This window comes from Bombus bifarius, unplaced genomic scaffold (assembly GCF_011952205.1).
Source record: "Bombus bifarius isolate JDL3187 unplaced genomic scaffold, Bbif_JDL3187 scf7180000010271, whole genome shotgun sequence".
NCBI classification, from domain to species: domain Eukaryota; kingdom Metazoa; phylum Arthropoda; class Insecta; order Hymenoptera; family Apidae; genus Bombus; species Bombus bifarius.
The window spans coordinates 6,340,187-6,364,848 of NW_022885586.1; the positions used below are offsets into that span (position 1 = coordinate 6,340,187).

The 24,662-nt window shown below is 42.9% G+C and overlaps 1 protein-coding gene across 1 annotated transcript in view; it reads right to left on the reverse strand.

Annotated features, from left to right (window-relative positions):
* Nucleotides 1–24,662, reverse strand: part of LOC117216546 (diacylglycerol O-acyltransferase 1) — an 87,870-nt gene that overhangs the window by 45,236 nt on the left and 17,972 nt on the right. Inside the window, exons 3-5 of the mRNA XM_033463312.1 lie at nucleotides 23,645–23,739; nucleotides 11,492–11,544; nucleotides 5,944–6,052 (exon numbers count right to left, since the gene is read on the reverse strand). Coding sequence (XP_033319203.1) covers nucleotides 5,944–6,052; nucleotides 11,492–11,544; nucleotides 23,645–23,739 — 257 coding nt within the window. The remainder of the gene's footprint in view (nucleotides 1–5,943; nucleotides 6,053–11,491; nucleotides 11,545–23,644; nucleotides 23,740–24,662) is intronic.

Consider the following 24,662-nt stretch of genomic DNA (forward strand, 5'->3'; position numbering starts at 1 on the left):
GGTAGTCGCGTGCTCGTTATGACTTTATGCCGGGTGTATGGCATATCGAGACGTAGGGTGCGTGCAAAGTGCATGCTTCGGTTCGGATTTATAGGTCGACGGCGAAATCAAAAGACGCCGAGAATTATTAGAACGCGGATGCAGGCACAGTATGCGCGAGTCACACGAGCTCGAGATTTCCACGCGTTCGTTCGCTGCCAGTGACAGGGTAAGAATTCGCGAATTATGAAATTCTAAGTGACGTCCGGAGTGACAGGGTTCGTTATTATGCCGAGATATCGACTATTGTGCGCTGCACGTATAGCACGTTGTAAAATGCTTCTATAGTTGTAAGATACCAGACAGGAAATAAATAAATACGTTGTTTCGCGTAATATCATCGTTTCCACGGAAGCGAATTTTCCACGAATTTACTACGGCAGCTGTTGTTTTTTGCCAAAGTGAAAAACTTGACGATATTTAATCGCGTAATTGATTGAATGCAAACAAACTGATGAGAATAGAAGGCTTTTAAATGAGTATTTATATATTGGCAAACTCAAACATTTGTTGTATCCTTCAATAATTCTCCGCAATTAAATCGGACTTGCATTAAAAACGCAGCGGCCGATATTCGTTCCCGCGATAATACGATCATAAAACCAGCAAGAGCGTTTTTACAGTGACAGTGAAACATTCGACGCTGCTCGCGTGTCTCGTTCGACGGACGCGTTTCTCTCGCTGCCCTAATTAATCCCGATGAAATCGCGATTAATTACGAAACATGGATGCGCATTTGTTACCTCTCCTATTCGATCCGGCACTCATTCGATTTGTTTCTGCTCGCTGTCTGTCTGTTTCCCTTTTTCCTTTTATGTCAGCCATCGAACAAGAAGTCACAAAAATTCCAGCGGCCCGTCGAGTATCGTACGTCACGGGCTACGCGCGCGTCCGCGAAGACGAGAATACTTGTCCTGCCACAATATGATACCGAGTGCCACTTAACAGTGCGAGTAAACCCTCGACGCCTTTTATTGCATTTGCGGGCGGCAGCTATGCGAATGGCAGGGAGACGCTGAGAGCAACAAAGACGAGAGGTGAACATGGTGCCGCGAGAGATACCGAAAAGGGGAATAAATGGGAGGTCAAAAGCGAGGAGAGAGAAAGAAAGGAGGAAAGACAAGAGAGAAGGCAGCGAGAGAAAGAGAGGCGAAGGGCGAGAAGGGCGCAGGCGGAGGTCGATAGCTCCATGTTTCTACTGGGTGTCGCGTTTCGTAATGACAAAAAGGGAAACATTATATAGGGGAATATCGAAACTGAATGGAATTCCACGATATTTCCCTGGCCTCGTAATTACAACGGATCTCTTTCGTTTCGACTCTTCGCCAAAATCCAACGATTTTCGCAGTGTTGTCTCGCGCACCTTTTACGTCTCCGCTTCATCATGACCAAACGAGACGCGCGATTCGACAAGTATGCGAGCGCAAAAATTAAATCGTCGATCCGGACTGCCATTCCCCAACGGCTGCCGGGGCTTTCTAGCGTTCTCTGATCGCTGAAAGGAATCGCCCGTAGCAAGGGATGCAGCGTAAAAGCGCTAATTATCGAAGGAGACAAACGATTGGACAATTCGTTCACTGAAAAACTCGATACGAACGGGACCAGCGTTCAATATGCGACGCGATCGAATCTTCCTCCCCTCGACCAGTCGCACACCCTCTGTTTCTGACTTTAATGGTACGCTGCATCTCCAAAGAGCGGTACGAGAATCACGTGCCACCAGACAATTCTCTCTGGCGCATAATATCAACGTGTCCTCAAGATCCTTGGGCTTTATCGTTTATTCAATTGCTCGCTATTTGGAGGCAAATTATATTCCCAGCGTGATCGCACGCGTTAAATGCCGTTTATGATTGTACATAATGGAAGTTCAGTTAATTTCGAATAAAGATGACGAAACAGAGGGTTAAGAATATTTCTATTTATTATGTTCGTACGGACGGGCGATATACGTGAGCACGACTTTTATAAAAAACAAATTTCCATCTGTCTCGCAAGAATCGTTAACGAGATCGATTCGAACTTTCCTTTATTCTACGATAGCGAATTGTCGCGAGTTATTCTGTCGGTGTCAGAAGAAAAATCATTCGAACCTTTATGTAATTTCAGGTCGGCACTGACGACAAATGGAAGCTTCGTTTCATTAAATTTACAATCGACTGAAAGGCTGTCCGCGCCTTTTTCCCGAGAGGCGACGCTAAGTGGCAAGCATTGGCGTCTTTAATTCCGGGGGCCGGCAAAGAGAGCTCGAATAAAACCGCTCGTCGATAATTACGCAGGCTCAGGGTTGCTTTGCGTCCTTTCATGCCGGCAATCGAAAGACAAAACTGCTTTGAAATGCGGCGCGCGCCAGTCTCGCGCAAAGACCTCGAGGTTCTCGACGAGCTCGTGTCTGCGCTAGCCGGATACACGCTCCTTTCTCTCTCTCTCTCTCTCTCTCTCTCTCTTCTTTTTCGAGTGCACACTGCACACCCTCTCACGCGTACGTGAGTCGTCTCGCGTGTCAAGCCGGTGGTCGAGGACCTCGACGAATCCGTGGAAAAGAAGCCGAGAAGGGAAAAGAACGAAGAAAAGACGAGAACGAAGGAGGTGGAACGCGAAGAAGAAGAAGAAAAGAAGGCCGGCCCTTGTTCTCTTGCACAGCCACTTCAATCGTACTACTTTTAGGCTACAGGCGCACTCGCGTCAGACTTCAGAACTTTTAAGAAGCGCTTACACAACCGGATGTACCGACTAGTTGACGTATGAATCTCTATGTGGCTCACGTGTCACGGCCCGAAGACTTTTCTCGCCAGTGTTCACGGATTTGTCCCGCTCGCTCCATCGTCGACTTATCTCTATCCTTTCTGCTATCTTTTTTCAACTTCCTTGTCGCGCCTGGAAAATGTCGGGCAGGTAGTTATAGAGAAAGATGCTATAGCTTGGAAGTGGTATAATTCGTCTAAATGACGAATGACTCGAGAACAAGTACGTATATGTTCGTACTAGAGACTCGAGAACTGCAAATTCAAAGAGTTTGTGCGTGTCTAAGATCCTTGAAAATGCGGAATGACCGAGAACAAGGGAAGTCATACAAGACTCGTGGGCAAGAATCATTTGTGAATTGGCACGGTCTTAAGTTAGGAAAGATACAGTTTTTCAAAGAATCGAAAGTTGTTTTAAGAATTATTATTATTCTATCGTTTAATTATTATTGCAGATAGTCGTCATTCTATACACGTTACTCTATACGGAAAGTTATTTGCAGCTCAACATTCCTATATTGGTATATGAAATTGTACAGAATAAACGGTCTTTCAATTTCCTCTTAAAATGCAAATACTAGAATGAAAACCAATGTTATCTAAATAAAGCCACTTTATTATTACCATAGGGCTTTCTAGCAGAAGATAAAACGTTTAAATCCGGCAAATAATCAAACTTTTTTGATATATTGTTATGCAACAGCATGAAGGAAGAATTGCTACAGTTTTCTGCTCAAGATAGAAGATTCGCAATAAACTTGCATGTCTCAGTCAAGGAAGAATAACTCGGAAGACATCATAAAACCCTGCAACGAACACAAATCGCTGTAACATCGTGTACAAAAGAAAGAAGAAGGAAATTCCCCAACGAAAGCATCTGCTCCGGTGAAGTAACTTTCTTATTATACGCGCCTCTTGTTAGTTTCTTTAATCCGGTATTCTTTAATCAACGCGAAACATCTGTCTCGCTTGTTTCCACCCTGTGAAACTTTAAGCGGCCGTTTATGATAATGCGTCAAGAAATTCGGGATCGAGTTTCGTTTGAAGAATCGCGAGCCGCTTGCACCGATAGCAGATGGAAATATCAGGGAACGTGTTTGTGGTTGAAGATGTTTTAACTCGAAATCCTTTAATTAGAGTGCCGTCTTCCTCGTATTCCTCGATGTGCTTACTCTTTAATTGCTTTTCTTCGATCGTTCTCAGAGCGCTTCGCGCGGTTTCCGGCGATCTCGACAGACGTTCCAATAAAATGTCTTTTAATTGAGATTCGTAGCTGCAGCCCCCTTTGCGATCAACTAGATCGGCGAGAAACTTTTTTACCGACTCTCACCGTTCCGACTTTAATTATTTGTTTGGGCTTCATTCACCTACAGCTGGATATATGTACACGGGCCAACTAGTAAACGGTGTAAATTTGAACGAAGCAACGCGATCTACTGAATGATTTGCACGTTTAAGAAACATCACTGAAAGTATTTCATAAATAAGAATACCTGTTTAAATGAGAAATTATTTTTAAAGAACGTTACGCAGAATTCGATGGAATATAAAATAAATACTGAAATATATGAAATATTATGATTGAACTGTATCCCACAAATAACGAAATTTTGTTTCCGTGGTAATTCAAGTTTCAAAGTCCACTGGCAGGTCGGCGTAATCGAACGATCGATCGAGTCGTAGATCAATCGGTGCATCGTGTAATTGCATTCGTGTGGACGATGACACTCGACCATCGAATCTCACGGATCACCGTGCGTATTGCATTTAAATAGAATTTTTGATACGGCGCTACAACGATGTCCGGCATGTTCCCCGTAACGAGAATTCAAGCACCGTCACGCGACGTCGAGCCGGTCAGAAACGACTAATCAAAATCGGTTGAAAATTGAAAATTTGCGCTAATGACGAGCGTAAATCAATCATATCTCATTAATCAACGCAATATTGGCGATCGGCATGAGCGTGGCAGTGGTAAACAGCGGCGAGGCAACGACTCGGTTTACCTTGGTCCGAGTAATTAAAATAAGAAAGAAGGAAATAGAGACGATTCAAAAAAAAAGCCGGCAGCGATTCGATTTTAACAATATTCTGCTTTGCAATGGCAACGTATTAAACGGCACTGCGTAATATTGGCGTCGTGCACGATACGGTTTCGTTAATTAAACAGCTTAGCGGACACCAATATCGCGCGAGAAGAGACGCGATGTTCGCAATTCACGGAATGCTATAAAGGTTTTACGGCAGCTGAAAATTTCGATTCGACATTCCTTTCTTTGTTCGTCGCCGACTTCGTAAGCTTTCGCATTTTTGAAGTCCGGCCCGACGGAATAATTCAAAATTATTCGACCGTAACCGTACGTGGTGTGCACTCGTAAATGGACTTAGAAGCTTTTCACACGTGGTTGGAAGTAAGAGTCGCAGTGAAAACTCGCGCTATTCTCTTTTACGTTGAGTCGTGGATTCCGTAAAGCCATCGGTAATACTATACTTCGTTATAAAGATTTATAAAATATGCTTGTGTGATGAAGAAAATTTAAGCGTCTTACCCACGCGATAAGTAAAATCGTCTTAGGAAAAGGAAATATTTTCCAACGTTCCACTGAAGTGCTTCAGTTACTGGCGCTATATACAGCAGCTCGCGAAAGCATTCGAATACTTATAGAAACGTATCATTTTACGAATATTACGGATATTATGTACGTTATACGAACGATTTTAAAACAAATCTGCAAACCAATGTGATCATGAATCATGATAATTGAGTCTCACAACAATGCTGAAATTTCGAAATGTTTTATATATAATATACACGTGGAATACATATACAAAAATTGTCTACATTAAGCGTTCAAATATTCTAGCGAGCTACCGTACATGACACGAATAATAAACTCTTTAAAATATCACGACTCTCATAATATAGTATTAAACGTAGAATTAAAATTTATAGCTCGGCAATGAATTGTCAGCTTAAGCGGTCTCTACATCAACGTCTATGGAAGCCGAAACGTCGTTACGCCACGCAAAGACACTGCCACAACACTATTTTCCTACTTCCTATATTTCATTTCGATGGGTGGTCGTCGTACACGAGCGACGTCGTCCGTACGAGACCGAGAATCACGTTGAACGAAATGATACGTAAAATGGCGCTTACACAGGCTGAATCCGGAATCCTTCACGTGGATGACCACCATCGGCACCAGTACCATCACGATGAGGTTTACGACGTGGAACACCATTCCTGGCCCGTGAGCTATGATATCCTGCGGCACAAAATAGAGAGGTACAAGTTACGAGCGGAAGTTGCTTGCAGAGAGCGCGTGGCACATGAAACGGTACGGAATAGAAGGAGGAGAGACAGATAGAAAGCGAAGAGGAGGGTTGAACGGGAAACGCGGCATCCTCGTTCTCAGCGTGGATAGACGCACGAGGGTGGTGGTGACCGGAGAACGGTGAGCTTCTCAAAATACGAAGGCTGAAATGCAGTCCGTTGAACTACCGAAAGTCGTTTATTATCCATGCAGAGGCCCCGTATCCGGCCGTGTCTGTTGCGGAATCCACTGCAAAATGAAACGTTCTTGTTCCTACTACGAGGGTTGCTTATTTAAATATAGCGCGACAGGAGTTCGAGGACGTTCTATTCCCTAGCTACATTCAAAGGACATTCGTTTGATGCCGTTACATTCTTACATTGGTGATATATTAGATACATTGGTGTTATATTAGATACGATGGATTCTTCGATCGATTCTACTTTTACTAGTGTAATATCGTGGACAAAAGGCCTAAGAGATATCGGGTGAATCATAAACAGTATCGCGAGAGAGCCGAGGCGCCGCCAGGTCCATCAATGTGTCGCCGATCCTTCAATTGAATAGTTTCGTAGAAAAGACCTACGTGACCCTGATTACGAGCAGAAGCGGAACACGTGCGTGATGGGCCTAACAAAAGATAAAGGGATGCTAAGGGAGAAAGACGAATTAACAGTCGGTGTCAGTGGAGAAGCCAGAGAGTGCGAATCGAGAAGTCAGAGAGTATGAGTTGCGTTGTCGATATAGTGTTGCTAATGTTGTCGAGAGAGTGTGGTCCGCGTGAGAGAGAGAGAGAGCGTTGGATCCGTGGTGACGAGAGTTGCAAATTAACTATTGAGTTGTCTAAATTATAGTACGTTATTGTATTTAGTTCCCGTTAAACAACCATCGTTTCCTGTTTAATCAACATTTGTGCAATCCATTCATTGTAAATTAATCGTAATAGTTTACGATACTACGCTAGCTTTATTCGATTTGATTCTTTTGCATTACGAAGCAGACAATCCGAAATAGTTATACACCGATGTACGCGAAGACAGCGGAGTGAAATTACACAGTCGGGCTAGCATTTAAAACATTGGCTACGAGATACGAGCTGTTCAACGCCTATAGCACGATGAAAAATTAAACGATATTCAGAGCAGGGTTAGTTGTTTAAAGGCGTCGTACCGCTGCTTTTAATACGGTACCTCGCCTGCGAGATTACGCGTTGAAAATACACGATACGCGGTGGTAAAGCCAAACAGCATGCTGGCGATGAAACATTTTCATCTGATATAAAATATTCCTAGACACGTTTCCGCGTTATATTTCCCACTGTCGGCCTTGCCGTGTGCGTTGCGCTGTTTGTTCGCCGTTGGACCGCTCGAGAGGAAGATAAAAAAGGTACAAACGAGAAAAATAAGGACAGCCGTTCATTACACATTCCGTATTTACGAGCTACGAGACTCTTAAGGTAGACAGTGATGCGAATTTTTCACGAACGTTACAACGTTCGCGAATGAAAACACGTTACAGCACGCCGCGCCGGTTGCCTTTCTTCGAGACCAACCTTCTCGCTGCCGGCCAGGCCGATCTTTCAAGTTTTATGAACCGGCCAGAGCCCGGATAATCGACGAAGCCGTACATCAGCCGAACTAAACTGAAAGGGTATTTGTCCAGTCCGCAACTAAACCGACGGCGACCGGTACGTCAGAGCAAATATTTACGAAGCGCTTGACCCAATTACGTGGGACAAAAGAATACCATGAATTTCAAGGGAGGTCCGGCAAATTGCACAACTGAAACATTTACGCGCGTGCAGCGGACCACGGATGGAGCACACGCGGCGACCTCCGTTCGTCTTCGCGGGCACAAAGAGAGAAAACGCACGAGGGCGGAACGAACCTGGCATAATAATTCCGTTGTAACAGTGGTAGAGACCTCTTTGACTGCGACGAAACGATCACGGTGACAGAAAGGTATTAACAGGAAATGGAATTCCGCCTGATCGAATTAACAGGACATGTTAATCGAGACAAATGGATCTATCGGGATAATCAGGCGAGCTAAAAGCCACGCTAATACTCGTCCCGTAAAACCGTGACATTACTTACGACGCGTCCTCCACTCTCGACGTTAATAAAACGCGGCCATTTGCATTTTAATTAGTAGCACGCTTCAATCTTCCGCGTTTTTTTTAATCTATTCTCTTTTCCCCCTTTCCTTTCCACCTATTCTTCTTTTTTCCTCTTCCCACTTTTATTTTATTTCCCTTTTTAACGTCATGTCTTCTCATATATATTACGCGCGATACGTTTTACGAGCTTGATAGAGAAACTGATCCCAGGAAAATTGATAGGAGACGCGAAACAGGGTTGAAAATTGCACCGCGCGGATTCCCGTTAGTTTTCGGGATTAATTTGTCATGTATTATTCATACATAGGGTGATTATTCGTGTCGTCAAATTATTCATAGTAGGTTGTTGCCGTGCGATCGTCATTAGTCGAATTATTACTCGATTAGCGGCCGACGATTAATCAGGCTATGGTAATTATCAAGTTCAGCAGGCCGGTACTGCCATTGGTACTATTTGTTACAGACAGGAAATTAGCTCCCAGAAGAATGTAATTTCGACCGCTGACTCCGAGCGATATACTGATTATACGTTAAAATATATCGTTTGCAAGCGAATCATGTATATACACGTGTTTGACAAAATTTAATTAAACCACACACGTTTCATATAAAACGTAAATATAATTACCCGTTTTGTTGAGGGGGCGAACGTGGGAGAAACAGGTAGAACTTTCTATACGATGACTGTCCCTGTGATTGTCCTGATGATAAACAATCGTCATCCGATCAGTTTGTAATTTATCAACGTGTTACAATTAGCTAGATCTTTTTAATCGTTAATGAATCTCACCTGATTAAAAGTTGCACGAATTACCGAAATTGAGGTATCAGATATATGTAGATATGCAAACACGTATACGGATATTGAACTTGAACAGAAAGCACGGGAATCCATTCTAATTAGCGACGCAGGAATTCGAACGCCACTCTGCTCCAGGCGACAGCTGAATTGCGACTGATTTTAAAACAAATTTAACCCGAAAAGGAGTACGCTAAGCGACAAGGACGGTAAATATTTCGTCTCCTTTACGTACCTGGAATAGGCACTGCGATCCGAACACGTAAATATTTACACGATTCGTTTATATTTCAGAATACGCAGAAAAACCATAATAAAAACAACCCATTCATCTGGATGAAATTTCAGTTTTTAAATATACGTAAAATTCACTTCGTAAACCTATTAATCAACGCGAATTTAACAAAATTTCTGTTCTTCCTTCTCCAAACAATGAAGCCTAACGACGAGGCAGGCTCTCCGGTCAGATTTTTAAAATTCGTGCAAAATTTAGATTTACGAGGATGGATTTCTGCTGTACATTGATCGATGTACAAGGTAGTCCCTGAGCGGAGTCAGCACGAGCAATGTTTACGCTGACACGATACTAGACGTGTATTTGCGTCATCGCCAAGGGGAATATACGATATAAGGTATATAGACGTTAGCCAGAGCATCGCTAATTCACCTTGGCGTAGGTAGAAGGGATGAGAGAGAGAGAGAGAGAGGAAGATGAGAGTCACGGTTTGCAACGTGGTCCTTACGCTAGGCCGATCATCAAAACTGCGATGTGCATTTCATAGCCTAGTCTGACAATCTTTACTGCTTCGAGATAAGAAAATAAACTCTTTAGATTTTATGTTAAACTCGCTATTGTCGCGTTTGATAAAACTTCAGCCTTCACGACATTGTCCCAATCTCCCTGCTCGATCCATGGAAATAAGTATCACCGCTGTGGTTCGTAGCTGAAACTGTCGATCGAATCGATTCGAACCAGTGAAAACTTCCACTTTTGGTTAGCTGGGTTCATAATCCGTTACATTAACAGGTTACGAATTTCCAGCGGTTTGTAAAAGAGAGAAACAAATTGAAATAGATTCGGGGAAATGTTTCTTTCGACGTTAGCTTACGTGCTTCACCGACATAGCATGTCGACTTAATATCCCGCAAACTGCACCTGCATATCAACAAGCTTTCACTTAATAAACTTCGTTTAATCCGCGAGTTCTGTCTATGTGCAATTTATGCTGATCCAGCTGCGAGCAAGGTTTCTACGAGTTAGTTCGATTTCCAGACTGATTTGATTAGAACTGAAGCTTCTACTTGGTCAGAAGAACCGTACGCTTTAGCCATAAAATTCTCGTGATTTTTACGGAACTGACGTGACTCGCATATCTTGAAACGTACTATAGAAGAGATTTTAGTATGAGACAAGGATTGTTTCAAATATGAAGAAATTTTTTGTACAGCGGTCTAATTGGCGAAAAATTATTTCCGGCAGAAATAGAATTACCGGTGGGGTTGATAGCGGCGTGATTATGTGACACGTACAGAAAATCCATATATTCTTTAAGAACGGTCTGCGCCGGAGTCGTAAACTCATAAAGTTTCAAAATTACTGACCAGGAAATTGCTTTCGTGCCGTTGAGGAACTATAAACGAAAAAATGTAATTTTCGAAACGTAAGTAGCCGCGTCCGTGTTGACTTTACGACTCGAGCTGGTTCGCGGTGCAATCGTTTCTGCGAACGTTTCCGCGGAAGAGAAGAGAAATTAGAAATTAGATTTCTGTTTGTGAGGTACCGGCGCGATAATTATCGATCCACGGGATCGTTTGAAACGCGATTTCGCGCCGTATCGCGAGCAACCGAGCCTCGTTCGATTATTCTCTGGAAAAATAAAAGGGAACGACGGGCGTTAACGCTTCCCGATAGATTCACAGGGATGAGAATCGACAGTTTAGCAATGCAGGCTGTAAAAGGCGTTCCCGAATCGGAAGCAACATGGTCGGCTTTAATACGAGAAAAATGCAACGATCCGCAGCAGCTCGTCCCTTCTACACGTCTGCCATTTTTGCTTCACGAACGTGTAAAGTTTCCGGCAGCGACGCCATATGCTCCAGATATTATTATTAGTTTAGTTTAGCAACGTGCTTCTTGCCAAAAGGGGGGAGGGGAGAGAAATGGAGGAGGAAAAAAAGCAGCCGCAAAACAGGTGAAAAATATTTTTCCAACTTTCGTCTATTTCCCTCTTAACCAGCCGGCACGCGTTCGTCCCTCCCTTTTCAACACTATACTCGGCCGATTCACTTTTTGTACTGTTCTGTATGTACCACGAAAAAATGTATAAATTTTCCTGCACGCTCACGCGTAAGAGAAAGTTTTTTAATATCACCGCGCATCCTGTGTCGTTCGTATTAGCACGAGGAATACGTTTACCGCGGTTCGTTTTAAAAAAGTGGTTAGGTTACCGGCGATATTAAAAGGGTTACTCACCACTGACAGGCCCTTTTCGATCAACAAGCAGAGGCCTATGGGTACCGTAGAATCTGCAACAGGCCAAAAAAAAGATATATTGAAACAAATAATTCAATGATACCGACTGACGAGTGAGAGGAAGAACGAACGAATTCCGGACAATCCATTCGCCTGGCGAGTGGCCTCCGTTCGTTCGTTCATTCGTTCGTTCGTTGCCTGCTTTTTCGAAACGACAAACTTTCAAAAGGTCAGTAACCCGGGTTCCAGTCCTCTGCAATTGACTGCAGACAGCAAGTGACGAGGGTCTGTCACACGATGTGACGTTCCAGAGGCAATCGAAAGGATAGCGAAAAGGGAGCAAAATAGAGAAAGAGAAAGGGATGACAGGAGAAACAGTAGCGCACGAGGTGAAGGCTGAGCATCGAGGATAAACGTTACTAGTGATCGAGCGCCTCGTTGGTTGGTTGGCTGCAAGGGATAACACACAGGGCACACACGTATACGATCATACACGAGCAACCCTGTGAAAAAAAAGGGGGAAAAACCGATATCGAGCTAACAGAGACGAAAGTAACTCACCAATAAATCAGCTAAAACAGCGCACGCTACGAAACGAAAACCTGATCAAAAGTCGTGTTCCTACAAGGTAACAAAAACGGATCGTATCTTCTTTGGTATAAGAAACAACAGGTATGGTGGTTTTGATAAATGTACCTTCGAAAACGTAAATCTTGCAATTACGGTCTTTACGGAATTTGTAGATCTTGAAAATATTCTCGAAATATTTGGAAAATGGGCGTAAAACCTAAAAAGTTCGTGCGTTAAAGTTTCAAAATCTGGAAATAGCCATCAAAATCTGTTAATTTCAAAATGATAGTTATAGCCTGAATATTTCAAAGCGCCCACTAAACTTCGAATATCTAAAAGCGATTGATATTCATAAAAGTTTAGACGACCGTTTGAATTTAAAATGTTAAAAGTAAATATCTATCATTATATAAAAAAAGAAATTTCATTCTGCGCTATAAAGAGTCAGTGTAAACTTAAACCTGAGAAAAATAGGCGGGGATTATGTAGAGTATTATGCGAGATATATTGTTCGCCACGGTTTTCTAGCCAGTAATGAGCCGTGACTACTGATTTTTTAGGCGCCTCTCGTTTCAGTTGCCGCTCAAAGCGTTACATAATTTCTAACATTTAAATTTCTTTCCTCCACTATTTTTTGCTTTTATTCAGCCTGCTTTTATACGCTTCGTTCCATCCTTCATCATGCAATCTTGCTTTTATTACGTTATAAGCTTTTTATAGCAAAATAAAAGAGAGAAAGGATATGGTTATCGAAATAAGTAGAACTCTGCTTAATATTAGCAACGTATCATAATCAACTCCTTTATGGATAAAAACCAATCGGAAATCAAATAAAGGAAATATTGGAAAGTTGGAAAACTTTCCAAAAATACGAACCCACAAATGAGTTGCAATAGAAACGTTCATAAAATACGAAGTTCGTTCTCCGTTCTTTTCTTTTATCATTCTTTAAGCAATTTCTAGGATTTGCCGAGTCAAAACACTCTGGCAGATTATGCAGGATTCAACGCAAACCAGCATCATAGCACAGGTACGTTCGTACGATTTCATTTCGAGTGGTTCGTCCTCATTCTTCGAAGTATCGTCCGTCCCAGCGGATAAAATATGACGAAACTTAAATAAGTTTAAGAGATGCAACCGTACGATAGGCACGCCCGCAAAATTGAGAGCCGCGAGGTCCTTGCGGAAGCAGGTCACGGATCTCAAACACTCCGACATTTGCAAATGAAAATGTTCTTTGCGTTAGGAATATCGACGTGAATTAAACCGCGACGTTTTAATTATGATAAAAAGGTATTGTGACTTTTTGTCGTACTTTACCGACACGATTATCTATCTTAATACTTAACCAACGACGTTAAGTCCAATACTTATATACTATACGATATTACTATAGGATAAAGGCGTAAAAAAAAAAAAAGGAAAAGCTTCGATTACACGAACGTCGAATCAATTTTATTTCAACTGCTTTCGATAGAAGAGTACAGCGTATGGCACGTACGGCACTTGGGGACATAAAACGGATAATTAAAAAGGAATTAACGACAATTACAGGCTATCGCTGGCAAAATGAAAACAGTTGCTGTCCGATGAATTCTTTGCTATTTTACAAACAAGTCGATATCAACGTGCTATCTCATCCGCGATCGTATTCACACCAGGGCCGGATAACAAACGTCAAAGAAGCGACGTTCGAAAATTGAAAAAGCGTATCACGAACGAGGGTGAATGATGGATAATATCTCTTGCTAAACTTTCGCCAATTTCCGATTAGTCACCAACGCGTAGATCGAAATCAATCCTCCAGCTCTTCCCCTCTATTTTATTTCATTATTAACGGGGCCGGCTAGAACACATATCGATGAGCCTGTCCGGCAAATACTTCGTTAAATATTTTTTTGAACAAACAATCGCTCGATCTCGTTGTAGGCCGGCTTTTGTTTGATTAAAATATTTGCGCGTGTGGTTACCTTGATCGCACAGCGTTAATTTTTCGAATCAACTGTACGATTTCGAATTGATTCCAACGGCTGAAAGGAATGCATTGTGAAATCCGATTTACAGAAAATCGAACAGCCAAGCTGGAAAATATAGTCGTCTGGCCGTACGCGTAATGCCTAATTCTTTTCATCGACAATATTTAATTTAGTTGGTTACATTTCGAACGCACTGTGTCACCGAGATACCGACCACCGCCAACTTGATACCATCGCGCGTTGAACATTTTGGTTGACAGACGCGATATCCTCGCGTTTTTCGGTTGAAAAAAGAAATTCAAGTCCAGCCTGGCTCGAACCTCACAAAAGCGGCAAATAAAAAAAGAAGAGAGTAGGAAAAGTGGCAAAGGGAGAGGCGACGATTGTTTTTTCATGACCGACACGTGTTCCCCGTCGACTAATTACGAGTTCTTTGAATTCGTACGCGTTTTACGAGTTTCCAGCATTTTTCTGGCCCGTACCACAGCGATTCGTGCACGCGTATTCACTGTGTGCTGAATTACGCGCACGTGCGGCCGCCTGTACCAAGGAAGACAAATAGACTTGATCGACGAATCAAATGCGTTGCATTAAGCAAGGGAGACGTGAAAAAGTCGGTTAATTATAGAAAAGACAATTAATAGAATAAATAGCGTTCGCGTGTTTCACTATATTTTATCGGACAACATGCAAAGCACACGAATACACAGTAGAGGAAATAAATTTCTTCTGAAGTGGCGTTCAATAAATTCACTGAAATTATTACGAGTGCGCCTCGACTGGAAAAAATTTGTCATTATTTCCGAAAGAGGTACGCGAAGCTTTTGTGGTTCGTATAAAATGTAATTTTTAAAAAATCAAATCACACAAGATATTCTGTTTCAATTTTCCTTTTACACGGTTGGATTTTTCTATGTTCGTTCATCCGATATTCTGTTATCCAATCGCAATAATAATTTTAATCGAACTAAGCTATTAACAAAGGAATCCTATGTTTCGAGTTTATTATTCGAAATGAGAAAAGACACGTCCTTTATCGCATTACCATTTAAGAAGACGTTTCGCGAAAGCAGTTTTACGGGAACACGCATGAAAATTTCACCGATTTCAGCAAAGTGGGTGTATCGATAATTCAAGAACCGTATCGGTTCGGCGTGACACTAACATATCGCCACTTCAATCCTCCCCCGTTACTTAATGAGAACAAACGATTCCTCATATTTGAAGGTACAACCGAATCCCTTGTTCCTTCAGCTGGGACCCTCTTTACTCTCGATTCTTTTCCCTATGGAAACGACGCCGCGAGAAAGGGAGAAAGAACAAATTCAAGTGACGTTGAGTACGGCTTGCTAATAGATATTAATGGAACCCCTTTTGCCGTGGAAATACGACCGTTTTTCCATGCGAACGAACAGCAGGGCATCTTCGTTGCTTCGTATCGAGTGTGAATAAAAGAAGAAACGGGAACTAAAAATACGGGTAAAGATACTAAAGAATATAAAAGGAACGCGTTCATATCGACGCTGGAGAAAAATATCCGGAAAAATTAGACGACAGGAATAACCATCGGAACGTGTTATAAAAGAACAATAGAGTATACGCAAAGTATTATACACAATAGAAGCATGCGACTTGAGTTTCACGGTCTCAATGCATTTACATAACATCTAGTTATCGAATTTACGTCGCGTTTCGCATAATTGAATCGTCGCACGTATACGTCCATTTCTTTGATCTCGTCGATGAATTTATTGTATCACGATGGAAAGAAACTTGAAGGGAGACAGTTTGTTTGCACGACAAACGCATCGAATATGTCGATGATACACAGCTACGGCTACGAAGCCGATTAAATGTTGCGAGACTAACAGGAAATTGGTTACATATATCCCGATACCATGTTTACGGCTACAATTTAAACGAGAACGTCCTGGTTCCTCGCGACAGTTTTGTTTTCACGGCATAACGGTCATGATAAAATCAAATTTTATGCCCTGCTAAAAATCTGCTAGCATAACAGGCCGACATGTTATTTTAATGAATAATTGTGTTCGACGATAAATACGCAGGACGACAATGAATAGCTGCGTGTATCATTTTATCCAAGGCTGATTAAACAAAATTACACTGTACACGGAACAATAATCCACTACAGATCGATTGTTAGTGCTCACAAATAGAATATCATATTACTAGTTCGCATAAATTGTTCATAATTGTCGATTAGCGAATATCATTCGGAGAAAGAACTAAATAAAAAGTACGATGATCCTAAATCCTGCGCGTATTAACGTGTCCGCAATTGTGGTAAACGCCAGACGCAAACTTTCGAGTTTCTCTGGCGCCGAAATTCTTCCGCGAATTTCCTAATGAGCCACGGCAGGCTGCTCCCTAACGAGTCAGCCGTCGTATTAACGGAATCAAATTTTTCAGGGAATTCATCGGGAAGGTAGCGAGTACGAGTGAAAAAATTTTTTCTTTCTCTTGTTCCTTTTTTTTTTCCAGCAAGAGGAAAAGACAGAGACGAGATGAGCAGTGGTATCTGGGGCCTCGAGGGTAATCGACCTCCACTCTTGAGCACCTCTCGGATCTCAGCCGCTAATTAAGACTTTTACTTTTTCCTTGGTAAGTCTCTTCTATCTTCTCGAGTGTCCGGAGGGTGGTAGAAGGAGGACACGACGACAACCGGTGTTGGTTGCGGACGTGGGTTCGTGAAAAACCGTGGAGCGAGATGGCGCGAGTGCACAGCTGTCGGGAACGGGACTAAGAGGATGGCCGACGAGATAAGATCAAATCCGAGCAGGCAAATTTTAATTATATCCCGACATCGAGTTGGCAACATTCCGTCGTTTTTAATAAAACTTTCGTAAAAAAAAAAAGAACGGACTGGAGAATGGCGGAGGATGGGAGAAAAGCCGAAGGATTTTTCATTCGTTGATCTCCTTTGCCGTGCAATTCGCCAACTGCATTTTATAATTTATGTGAAAACGATTTGCACCGTGATTAAATGTTGAAAACGGAATGAAATAGACGTGAATAAAGAAGTTGGCAAAAAACGTTACGAGAGAAGCTGTTTGTAGCTATTTAATTTAATTAGTATTCTGGCGCAAGAAAATTTGAATCGGCCCGTCGAAATTTCCAAAATATCGTTAATAATATCTGGCGTATTTAATCACCGGTTCGAAGGGAATGAATCACGTGGAGGCGCAACGGGGACTCTATCAATTCGAACGCAATTTATCATTCCGCGGTTCGTGATAAATTACAAAAGGGCTGCAGATTTTGAAATGGGGGAATTACGTTGCTACCCTCGGCGAGGTCCCATCGTGTCGAATAATGGTAACTAGAGATCCGAGTAACCTGCTCTTCGCGTGGATCGTCAAGGATACCTACGGTTTCGATATCGGAGTCGAGATTCTAAATTGCGCGCATAAATCTCCGACGGTGAACGATTCGCAAAAGCGAGGTCGGGAAAGCAGAGGGTTAAAGTCGCATGAGCCCGCGAAAGCCTTCGTTCGAATAGTGCGAGCTCGATTCAGGATCAAGGATATATGAAGAGGAATAGCATGGAAAAACAGGCCTGACTAAAGAGAACGAAATACTTTGAAGGTTGAAAACGAGAGAGAGAGAGAGAGAGAGAGAGAGAGAGCAAAAGAAAGACAAAGGGTGCGCTCGAGATATAAATACTCGCTTGGACTCGAGAGATGAGGAGCGAAAGCAATGATTTTCAGTCGGTAGTTTCTTTTTCTCTTTTTTTCATTCTCACGTCTTCTTCCTCTTTTCCTTCCTTTGGTCCGCGTTTCCCCTTCTCTCTATTTCTTTCTTTTTCTCCATTGCGAGCAGCGGCGTCATCATCAACCAGAAGAGCTTCACAAGTACCCTAAACCACGGGGTGCCGAGTGCTAATTACGAATAATTATGAGTACTAATTAAGGCTTCCCTTTGCAGCGGCGCACGAATTACGAGCAAAGCCGTACGTATAATATACCCGTGCTTTAACGGCGCTATTAAACGCATGCTAACACCATAGAAATGATCAGCTTTGAAGACACGCAATGTACCCGCAAACACGAAACTTTCGATGGGTTCTCACGTGCACCGGGGACAAACTCTGTCCCTCTCGTTTACGTGGAATTATGTAAATCGAGCGCGATTTAATCATTGCTTTACACGCTGTTACTTCCATGTTTTTCAATTTTCTCTGCTACTTTTGCAATAAGCGCTGGATTAACATGTAAAAATGGTTTAATGAGCGATGAGATATTGACGAAAATTTCGACAGGATGAAACAAATTGTCATTATCGAAAATATATCCGTAACTAAATTGTCCGCGATGCGCTTTACCAATGTATAAAAGGCTATCGAACTTTGAACAGGTTTTAGCCTACTCTCTTTATCAATGAAAATTCTGTCTTTCGGATGACCGGACGTTTATAGATCGTGTTTTAAGCAAAACAGAAAAGTGCACCCATTTAACTAACGGATCGTGAAAAATATCGTCAAAGAATTTATCAGTCAAAACTCCATTGAGTTTCCACGAATCCTCCAAGTCTCTTTCTTTTAAATCGAACGTATTACCCCTTAATAAGAACATAAAGGGTCTAACGAAACACCCTTTGCTTCGAGTTCGTGGTAAAAGATGAAACATTCTTTGGGTAATTCCCTTCACGAAACCCGTTGAATTGCAAATATGTTTCTTGCGTGGGTAATTGGAATTCGATTTCCATGCCCGGATGAATAGCCAGCCGAGTGCACAACGCAAAGTCGACAAATGTATCTGATAAGCACGGCATTTAACCGACTGCATCGGCAACGATACGACATTAAGCCGAATACGCGAATGGTGGATGCGTGAAAGGCTTTTTGCAGACGCAATCTCGCATATAATTCGATTATTATAGCCTGGTCCGTGTATAGGCAGTGGATTAAGTAATTCATACGTTGATTCGTGCGCGTCTCTATCGTTTCCAAAGGCTGTGTCTCTAACGCGACTAGACTACGGTTCCCACAAATTTCCCTGGTGCTACGTGAAAATCAGTTTCCACGATTTTGCCACCGCTACGAGCAGACAGGAACGATGTACACACGACGCACAGTCGAACCGACGACGCTCTATGGTCGCCGCGGAGAAATAAAATCAGCCGCAGAATGAATTAGGGTCGCCGCTATTGGCGTTGCGGTTTTTTGTTCTTTCCCTTTTCCAATGAAATTTTATTACATCCTTTCGTTCGAATTACCTTCGACCAAAGTCGAGAAATTTTTCATATCCACGTCAATTACCAGTGTTGGAGAAAGTTTAACATTCCTCGTAGCCCAAGAATAGCTAGTGATACCTGCCAGCTGTTTCTCTCCTTTATTTCTTTTCTTCTCTCTTCTCCATCCTCGTTCCTTCTGCGCAACTACATCAATGGGAAAAGTTACCGGAGCCGTAATTCGATTTGAAAGCGATTCCTCCAACCGAATCGGTACATCGCGCAAAATGGAGCCGAACTTTACCGGACCGTCGATTGTTTCATAGGCCGGCCATCGTTGAAACGACGTTTGAAACGTTATGACCGTTAACGAGGCCATGGAAAAAAGCGCCGAATTATTTCTTTCAATGGCCGCTTTGCAGCTACCACTTTCCACCGGCTAATAACGTTCTCGCGGTTTTCAACTTCGGGGTATTTTTTCCATCGCTGTTCCTCTATCCTCTGCCGAAAATAAATTTCAATGACTGGTATTTCAGAATGCGAGTGCATCGATGCTATTAATTCCTCTCTGTTGCAGCAGAAATCTGCTTCAAGTGGCTGATATCGGTGATAATTACTTGGATTTTTCGCGCACGAGTTGCTCACGATAACGCCACTCGATTTGTGTCGCTCCTATACAGGCGAGCTATGCACCAATGGATCCAAATACTGGAAGAATTATTGATTTCATATATCAATTTGTCCTTGTTCCGGTTACCGTCACTTGCAGCTTAATTTAAATCGCGCTCGGTCTTCCGAGTTTCCCTGATTTCTGTTCTTCCATTCCTTCATAATGTTTCATCCATTAGCGTGGACGGCGGAACGATCGAATGTATGCAAGAATCTTGAAACGTTTAAGGAATTGATTGGAGTTTACTCAAGACAGATTGATTTAAGGCTGTCGGTAAAAGAAGTACGAGTTTCCTTTCGCCAAGTCGAATCTGAAATCTTACTTCGAAAGATCGGGTTTCTTTAAATAAGAAGGAAAAGGTAGAGGTTTGTAAGATTTAATATTTCCACGGGCAACGGTTACTTTGATTTCAAGCAGTTTACTCTTGACTATTTTTTAAGGATATTTTTCTAGCAAAGTTAAGGGGATTTAGTTACGTCCTGCGCGACGTTACAAAGACTGCAAAGCGAGATCACAGCAAGTCTAACGCCATCTGTTTGTTGCACCCTTTCGCATTTGCTCTTCACTCGTTATGTCACTTGAGAACCGTGCGCATTGAGTTACAGTTAACTTTAAGTTTCTCGAAACTTGGCGTCCCAAAACTTCTGCGAAACCATCAAACGGACGCTTGCTATAGGTGGTCCAGGAGGAGCATTTCCCTCGAAAGAAACGCAAGGGCTGAAAGTGCGTCTATTCTCTTCCCCTCTGGTCCACTTTTTCTTCCACCTCCAATTCCGGTGAGTCGAAGTTGTGCAGTTTCTTCAACCGGAATATGTGGATTCGAGAGAAAGGAACGTACAAATGCGGACGTTTTTATCGCGTACGAGTTTTTTTCGCGCAATTCAATTATACTCTTAATGCAAGGTCTGTGTTTCGTTTCTCTGTCGACGCCAGGATGCTTTCGAATTTCCGAAAAAGAAATACAACGCGGGCGTGTTGTACAATGTACGATTGTTTGACGACCGGATTCTCCGGCGCGAAGAAAAGCAGATTTCGAGTATTACCGGTGAAACTTGAACAATAATGTCATAACGCATCCCTTAACCCGATGACCCTCTCGACATCAATTCCCGTGGCCGAGTGCTGTGGCGAAATTGCATCGCGCCGTCGCCACCGCGGGCGCGCGCCCCTGTAAAGTATGCAATTAACGCTTGGCGTGCGCGTATGAAAAATACATTTTCCCGTGGCCTATCAGATGGCAGTCATTCTGTCGGATCAACGAAACAATTCCGTTGAAAATGATATCAGAATGCGAGTGGCGACCAAGCGCCAACGGCACGTTAAGCAATGAAAATTCACCGGGTCTCGTAAAGCTGTCAACCTCTTTGGTCCTCTATTATTCAAACTTCGAAAAGATTAATTAAAACTGGCGAAAAAACAGCTAGCAACCTGACGGGAGAAGTGTGTCGGACGGCTAATCAACGTAGAAACCGAGAATAAATCACGGAGGTCAGCCGTTTAAACGGTATAATTCGCGCTTCATGACGTCCATGGAATAATTAATCCCCTAATCGCGAAAGAGCGAGCCGCGAACTCAGGGAGGTCCTGCCAGGGCGCCGTTTAAAAAGCAATCTCGGCAGCCAGGCCGTACAGGAGCCGTGAAAATTATTATGCGAGACCCACGGCCACCGGATAGAGGAGGCAACACGCCGGAGGGCTGTATTCGCTTCAACGAACGAGCTAGACTATAAAAAGAGGAAGAAGGAAAAAGAAGGGAAAGGATGTTAAGGCTCTGCAGTAAGGAAAGAAGGGCTGCCACGACGAAAATTCTAAAATATGAGAGCTATTAACCGTAGTTCCCTATGAGCATTACCTTCCCTCATGTGTAAATAATGCAAGCTACCTCCCCCGGATCTCCGCTTCTTCCCTCTTCCCCTTCCTCTTCCCCCGTTGTTACCTTGCAGCCTCTCTAACCCCGTACCTGTGACCCTGTACGTGTAATCTGCAGGCTTGCACGCGGCCGTACAACCCGCCGGCGCAGCTGCGGAACGAGAGTTTAAACGCATATTCACGAGGTGTTTCCGAAGCATCCAGGCCCCCTTCTCCAAAATCAGACGCCGGAGGTTCTTTGTAAAAGCGTTACACAGAGAGAAAGTTTCCCAGGGAGAAATTAATTTCGCTATCTAATCGCGAGGATAATTAGCCTTGAGAGTTGCGGAGTATCGACAAATTGATCAAGAGGCTCAAGAGGCCGGTTTTAGTAGGTCATTTCGTTGCGTTGGCTACTTGTTGTGTTAGTCCTGATATTCTAGGCGTAGCTAACTCTGTAACTGGTCGAATATTTGAAACATTGTACCCGTTAATCGAGTGAGTCGACACGCCGTGCACATTCCACGTGACCGACTGTTGTGCAACGCGAGAATTAATGACAACGTACAGGTTGTTAATAAATTACCAAGCTGAACCCACGGGCAACATCCGACAGGGGTGAAAATGTTTAAGAACAAATCACTCGGAACATTTTGTAAATATCAGATCGTCATTTGAAACAATTACTTTCGAACGCTACGTCAGAAGAGAAATTTGTCGGTATCTTACAAAAAATGTTCGTCGCGTATTCTTAACGGCGTACGTCGTGAAAATTCGCCTCTTCGCGCGTAAATTCAGTCGGGTTAGCCGGACTCTCCACAGCTCAACCAAAGGTAGAAACCAAACATTCACGACTCCATGTACTCGCACTGGGAGCGAATGTCGTGGTTCCAGTTGAAAACGTGGATAACCGACTGCATCGCACGGTAGTAAAAGGACAATGCGCAGGCAGCGGTTGGCAATTCCAAAAGCGGGCTTGGTAGAGCATCGAAATTTACGCGTACCGCCACTTTGCCGCGCTAAATTTCGTGCCTTTTAAGTCAAGCTTTAAACGACGATATAAAGGGTCGTCCTTTCAGTGATAAATTTGAATTCAGCCAGGATCACTGCCTCGGATGGCCAGTTTGTCTACGAACCAGACCCTTGTGGCCACCTTGGCTTTCGACTGACGCGTTACGATAAACGCGGGACGCGTTGAAACATGCTTTTGAAAATTATAGTCAAGCAGGTCTTTGAAATTTGCTAGGCAATTGTACGAGTTCATAGCAGACATACTATCGTACGAAACCAATTGTTTACCAGTTGTTACATCGATTCAGTTTGGTTTGAACTTTGTTTGAAGTTTAGTTTGAACTTTTGATTCTAGTTTAAGTTTGGTCTTGGTACGAGTTTGATTTTGGAACAACAGAATATAGAACCGTAATCTCAGTTGAAATTGTCCAGAATCCTTTTTACTTACAATAAATATGGTATCGTTTCAATTCTCTGTAAACGTTTCGGTCAAAATTCTTATACAACAGTTATTTTTGTTATCTTCTCAACCCGCATGTCCAACGTAGATCCGCACGGACGAGTCACACGCTAATTACTTTTACATTTAAATTAGCAGTTTTTGCTCGCGTTCCCGACACATATTATCTTTTTACACCGCCTCACTTTTACGTAGTACGTTTCTATTTTCGCGCTTTCGAGAAAAGTCGAGTAAAATATGACGGCAGAAATACGAGGAATTTCCCTGAGCGCGTACATTGCAATTTTTGCGTGTCTGATAATTGTATATAATGTGTAGTCTAATATTTCCTGTTTGATCTTTATCTATAAAGGTACAAGGATCTCGCGTGCTTCGTAATTTTCTGTTTCAAGAATTTCACCGTTAGAGATCATCGATCGACTTACAAATGATGAGTAGAATCGACGGATGCTCTTCGCCACCTTCGTATTTGCCGCTGAAGAACAGGAACCATTCCCACGGATCCACTCTGAGCCCATACCTACGGTAGGACAAAAGAAAACAGTATGTAAACACTTCGGGAAGAAGAAAAATGAAGGAACGCACTGTTCGTTATTATCATTCCCCTGTCACCCTTGTAGTTTTATCTACGAAGTCACGTGACGCGAGTGTCTACATCGCGATACGGGTCGAGGGGCAAAGGCGTCGTTATTAACGTCCGTTTTCGGTGCGATGCTTCTCACGGGTCCTTGAAGAAAGAAGATTCGAGACACGAAAAAGGGAAGAGCGAGGAGTAAGCGAAATAAAAAGTCACAGGCCCCTTGATCCCTTTGTTCTTCGGGCAAATAATAAACGACGCCCTGCGCTCGCTTCTAAAATTTAAAAGAGGGCGATGGACACGGAGGGAGCAGAAATGGAAAACGATCCTCTTCCTCTCTATTCCAGCCCTATCCCATCCCTTGTCGTGTAGCAATCTCGCGGATAAATAAATCGACGTCAGCGAGATTCGATTATGGAAAAACTAGCTGATTCCTCTTTCGATCCGTGTAAATCCTGTAAATCGTCGTTCCACTGTCTATTAAACATACTTTCATCCGAAAGAAAAACGACTCGCCAGTTCACAGTACATCGAGCTCCGCCCCGTGACCAATTTTTATAGCTCTATATCGACGAGATTTATCGTGCGCCATCGTATCAATCCGAGCCATCAGAAACGTTTGTTGCACACGACCGCCGGCGATCATGGAAGACAAACGAACTACATTCGTGGTCGGCTAGCGAAGGAGAAAAAAAAAATTGAGCCGAAAGGTTAACCGACACTAATGGCTTCAGGTCGAACGCGTCGGCTAACGATGATGAACGAGGCTTATAGGTGAAGTAATTAAAGTATTTGAAGTGGGCGCGGTTCGACATGGGGCCACGATATTTATTGGGACGCGATCGCTGGCCTATTTCGTTCTTTTT